The sequence below is a fragment of the Panicum hallii genome, chromosome 6 (genome assembly GCF_002211085.1).
Source record: "Panicum hallii strain FIL2 chromosome 6, PHallii_v3.1, whole genome shotgun sequence".
In the NCBI taxonomy this organism is placed as follows: Eukaryota; Viridiplantae; Streptophyta; class Magnoliopsida; order Poales; family Poaceae; genus Panicum; species Panicum hallii.
The window spans coordinates 39,268,199-39,273,949 of NC_038047.1; the positions used below are offsets into that span (position 1 = coordinate 39,268,199).

Genomic DNA, 5,751 nt, shown 5'->3' on the forward strand with positions numbered 1-5,751 from the left:
CGTGCCCTGCCCCTGGTGTTTCCAGTTTCGTTCGGTCCTGTACTCCTGCGCGGATCTCACTTTCAGTCCAACTTCTTGCATCGCATGCCCAGTGCGCCTTCGCGCCGGGAATGGCAATTGTGGGGTGCCTGGCGAATCGAGACCTGTCGCATGGCCCTCCGTCCGTTCCCCGCCGCTTCGACAGTGGCCACAGCAAACCGGTGGCATGGACTGATGGAACTGTGACGAAACAGTGCGCAAGTAGACTCCAGCTGCGCCCCAGCAGATGCAGATTGGAACGGGCTGCGAATAGTGGTAGCAGTTCTTGCCCATGCTCGTGCCCTGAACGGTGAATTGCGCGGAGTTTTTTTTACACGCTCCAAATCTTTACCTTGCTGCTATTTCAAGCCGTCCTCCTCCTTCCCACCCGTGACCAGCAACAGCAAGTAGCGGCAGCCGCACACGCACAGGCAAAGGCGTACGCACCGGGCACCAGGCTCCAGGCGCGCGCCGGAGTCCAAACACGCGGTGGCCCACGCCCGCGTCGGCCCATCTGGCCAGCCATCCTCCTCCTCCTCCTCCTCCTCCACTCGGCCACTCCGCTCCACTCGCTCCGCGTCTCCCACACAGTCCGGTCCAGTCCGGCCGCATCCACGGCCGCGCCGCGTCACCGCTCCTTCCCCGTCCCCGTACCACCACGGCACCACCGCATCTGGCCTGGCCGCCTCCCACATTCCCTCTTCTTTACTCGAGGTGGCAAGCGAGGCGCCTCGCTTTCCGCTTTCCGCCCCATCGCTGCCGCTCCCGCCGCCGCCATCCGATCCCCCCCGATCCGGCATTGCGCGATGGCGCTGCTGATGCGGCCGCGCTGCTTCTGCTACTCCGTCCTGCTGCCGCCGCTGCTGGTGCTTGCGACTCTTGCGGCTGCGTCGGGCGCCGCCGCGGACGCCGGCGGCAGGGAAGTGGAGCGGACCTACATCGTGCGGGTGGACGCGGACGCGAAGCCGTCGGTGTACCCGACCCACGCGCACTGGTACGAGGCGGCGGTGCTGGCGGCGGCCGGGGACGATGCGGGGGGCTGGCCGGAGGGGGGCCCGCTGATCCACACCTACTCGGCCGCCTTCCACGGCTTCTCCGCGCGGATGTCCCCCGCGGCCGCCGCCGCGCTGGCCTCCGCCCCGGGGGTGGCGGCCGTGGTGCCCGAGCGCGTGCGGCGCCTCGCCACCACGCGCTCCCCGAGGTTCCTCGGCCTGCTCTCCTCCCCGCCCTCCGCGCTGCTGGCGGACTCCGACTTCGGGGCCGACCTCGTCATCGCCATCGTCGACACCGGCATCTCCCCCGCGCACCGCAGCTTCCACGACCGCGGGCTCGGCCCTGTTCCGGCCCGGTGGCGCGGGGTGTGCGCGTCGGGTCCCGGGTTCCCGCCGACCTCCTGCAACCGCAAGCTCGTCGGCGCGCGGTTCTTCTCAAAGGGGTACGAGGCCACCTCGGGGCGTATGAACGAGACCGCCGAGGTCAGGTCACCGCTCGACACCGACGGCCACGGGACGCACACCGCGTCCATCGCCGCGGGGAGGTACGTGTTCCCGGCGTCCACGCTCGGGTACGCGCGCGGGGTGGCGGCTGGGATGGCGCCCAAGGCGCGCCTGGCCGCGTACAAGGTGTGCTGGGTCGGCGGGTGCTTCGACTCCGACATCCTCGCGGCCTTCGACGCGGCTGTTGCAGACGGCGTCGATGTGGTCTCGCTCAGCGTCGGCGGCGTGGTCGTGCCGTACTACCTCGACGCCATTGCCATTGGGGCGTTCGGCGCGACCGAGGCGGGGATCGTCGTGTCGGCTTCGGCCGGCAACGGCGGTCCCGGCGGGCTCACCGTGACCAATGTGGCGCCCTGGATGGCCACCGTCGGGGCCGGGTCCATGGACCGCGCGTTCCCGGCCAACGTGCGGCTCGGCGACGGCCAGGTGCTCGACGGCGTGAGCGTGTACGGGGGCCCCGCGCTCGAGACAGGCAATATGTACGAGCTGGTGTACGCGGGGGCCAGCGGCGGCGGCGGCGCGTCCTCGTCCGCGGCCGACGGCTACTCGGCGTCGATGTGCCTGGACGGGTCGCTGAACCCGGCCGCGGTGCGCGGCAAGATCGTGGTGTGCGACCGCGGCGTGAACTCGCGCGCCGCCAAGGGCGACGTGGTCCGCCGCGCGGGCGCCATCGGGATGGTGCTGGCCAACGGGGCGTTCGACGGCGAGGGCCTCGTCGCCGACTGCCACGTCCTGCCGGCGACCGCCGTCGGCGCTGCCGCGGGCGAGAAGCTCCGCAAGTACATCGCGTCGTCCACGAAGCAGAGGCCAGCCACGGGCACCATCGTGTTCGAAGGCACCCACCTCGGCGTGCACCCGGCGCCGGTGGTGGCCGCGTTCTCGGCGCGCGGCCCGAACCCGCAGTCCCCGGAGATTCTCAAGCCGGACCTGATAGCCCCCGGCCTCAACATCCTGGCCGCGTGGCCCAGCGGCGTGGGCCCGGCCGGCATTCCCTCGGACACCCGGCGCACCGAGTTCAACATCCTCTCGGGCACCTCCATGGCCTGCCCGCACGTGTCCGGCCTCGCCGCGCTGCTCAAGGCCGCGCATCCGACCTGGAGCCCGGCGGCTATCAAGTCGGCGCTGATGACCACGGCCTACGTGAGGGACAACCGCAACGGGACGATGGTGGACGAGTCGACGGGCGCGGTGGCCGGCGCGTTCGACTTCGGCGCCGGGCACGTGGACCCGATGCGCGCCATGGACCCGGGGCTCGTCTACGACATCGCCCCGCGGGACTACATCAGCTTCCTGTGCAACCTCAACTACACGGAGCAGAACATCCGCGCCATCACGCGGCGCCAGGCGGACTGCCGCGGCGCGCGGCGCGCCGGGCACGCGGGGAACCTCAATTACCCGTCCCTCTCCGCCACGTTCGCCGCCGCCGGCGCCGGGACGGCGGCGGCGACGATGAGGACCCACTTCATCCGGACGGCGACCAACGTCGGCGGCGGGCGGGCGGTGTACCGCGCGTCGGTGAGCGCCCCCGAGGGGTGCAACGTGACGGTGCAGCCCCGGCAGCTGGCGTTCCGGCGCGACGGGCAGCGGCTGAGCTTCACGGTGCGGGTGGAGGCCGCGGTGGCGCCCGGGGAGAGGATGGAGCCCGGGAGCTCGGAGGTGCGGAGCGGCGCGCTGACGTGGAGCGACGGCAGGCACGTCGTCCGCAGCCCGATCGTGGTGACGGTGCAGGCGCCGTTGCAGTGAGAGGCCGTGGCCGTGGACCTTGCGTCCGTGTCCGTAAGGTATTAGTGCTGTTTGATTTAAGGTTGGTATTAGCTGTAGTATACGCCATGGAAGAGCTGTATAATTAGTAGTATTAGCTACGTAAGCTATACGGGAAGACTGGAACTCTGGCTCGGAGTTCTCTACTTCTCTGGCCTCCTCCCTTTCTGATCCTCGTGCTTTCATTTCCCACCCTTTTCTGAAGCATGGCAGTGTGCGGTTTTTGCAGCGGTTCAACGGGGTTATGGGAGGGTGTTTCTCAAGCAGCTTTTGCGATGCGTGACTGAATGGTCCTCACCCGAGCTCACATGGACAGGACGTGTCAAGTGCGATGCCAATGCTTTGCGGATGAGATACGGAGCGGGGGCAGGGTGTCCTTGCAATGGGATCTCATCACGCTTTCAATTCGCTTCGCTCGCTCGTTGGCCTTCAGATTTCGCAAGGAGATGGAGGGAATGGCTGGCCGCTTTGTCAACCGTCAAAAGGCAAACCGCCGTAGGCAAAGCAATGGCCGTGACACGGCGGTGCTGTAGAGGCCGGCGATGAGTACCGGGGCCTCGCGTGATTAAGGAAGAACATGCCGCCATTAACAGCAGCTTTCAGAAGAGACGCCCGTTCCTGTCGCATGGCAGGAGCACTGGAGCAGGTCACAGGTACGCTTGTGGACGGGAACGTTTAAGGTAGAGCTGTTGATGCCACCTTTTCGTGCTCAAGTCGGGTGAGCGTGCTACTGCGGTAGTCTCTGTGAGCTTGTAGTGTGGTCACGGCGAACTGGGATGATCATCTCTGACGTGCTACGGTGCTAGTAAAGAGTGAGTGTTTGTTGACATGATTTGACCTCCGTCGACGGCCGGGCCTCCTCTGCTTTGTGCTGCTGCCGGGTGACCGGACGAAGCATCAAACATGTCCTGACGCCCCAACACATGCTGCGCTGCCGGCGTGGCTGCGGTTCAGAGCGCCGGCACATGGCTTGCTACTGCTTATAATTAAGTAGTATGGCCTTCCCGTGCTAATGACACTCGCTGCTGTTGCTGCTGCTTGTTGATGGACTGGTCTCCGTGTTGCTGACCTGTTTTGACCTCCATCCACGACCAAGCATACCCTTGCTTCATTGCTTGCCCGGAAACACATGCCCCGACACCGACACGGCGACACGGGCTGCGTGGCTGGAGCCGTGACCGATGCCGAGGCCATCCATCGATCTCTTCTGTTCTCGCTCGCTCGCTTCCCGGCGTCGCCTCGAGGCGCGCTCGCCGTGCCTCTGCGGGGCCGCGGCCCTGCCCCCGGCGGTGCGAGCCCGCAGCCCGCGCCGCGGCATGCGTGCGTGCGTGCCGGCCTGCCGGGCACGGGCACGGGCGGCGGCACCGCGCGTCGCGGATTCAGCTTGCTTTGGTTCTTCTGTTAGGTTCCCGCGCGCGGCAGCCCTGTGGGGGAGGGGAGATTCCTTGTCGTGCCGCGTCCGGCGGCGACTCCGAGACGGACCTCACCAGCCTGCTGGTGCTGGTGCCTGCCTCACCTTAGACTGTCTCCAACGGTGCGCTCTAAACCGTTCTCTACACTATAACGGTGCGTTCTAAACCGTTCTCTACCCTATATATAGAGAAGATTCCATTCTCTATTGCTCCAGCAGCGTTCTCTAAATGGTCCTCTAAAATAGAGAACGCTACAGGTTTCCTCTATATATAGAGATTCTCTCTCCTCTTCTCTATTTTTTCTTTACATTTTAAACACTGAATTAAATAAAAATAAAATATGTCCATAGCATTTGAGGTATGATAAATACATACGTACAAAAATTTGGAATAAAATACGTTTCTAATATAGGGTTTAATGTATAGAAAACGAGATTTAGAGAACGTTGTTGGAGAGAAATAAGATATAGAGGAGAGAATTTTATAGAGAATTCTGTAAATGAAAGATATAGAGAAGGATACAGAGAACGACGGTTGGAGATAGCCTTAAAAAGTCACTGACGACGCTCTGCTGGCTGTTGCAGCAGCCGGAATATCTAGCAGAGTAGCGGGCTCTCCCGTATGGTCAGGGCCTGTTTAGATCAGGCTATAAAGGCAAAAAAAATTTGCAAAAACGGCGTTTTTGTCTTTACCTATCTAAATGGATCGGCGTATTTTTTTTTTGGCATTTGGGCCCTATAAACGCAAAATTCTTTTGCGACGGAATCTTGCCAATTTGAAGTACTAAATGAAGTCTATTTACAAAACTTTTTGCACAGATAGGTTGTAAATCGCGAGACGAATCTAATGATGCTAATTAATCCATGATTAAGCAATAATTAGCGGATGGTTACTGTAGCATCACTGTTGCAAACATGGATTAAGTAGGCTCATTAGATTCGTCTCGCAATTTACAGCCCATCCATGCAAAAAGTTTTGTAAATAGACTTCATTTAGTATTTCAAATTGGCAAGATTCCTTCGAAAATTTTACGTTTACGGTTTTTTTGCGTTTACAGGGTGAGA

The 5,751-nt window shown here is 62.4% G+C and overlaps 1 protein-coding gene across 1 annotated transcript; it reads left to right on the forward strand.

Annotated features, from left to right (window-relative positions):
* Positions 1 to 582: 582 nt before the first annotated feature.
* LOC112896420 (subtilisin-like protease SBT1.5) lies at positions 583 to 3,541 on the forward strand. The gene has a single exon (XM_025964379.1). It carries the CDS (start codon positions 825 to 827, stop codon positions 3,255 to 3,257), a length of 2,433 nt encoding a protein of 810 aa, XP_025820164.1. The 5' UTR covers positions 583 to 824; the 3' UTR covers positions 3,258 to 3,541.
* Positions 3,542 to 5,751: the final 2,210 nt, after the last annotated feature.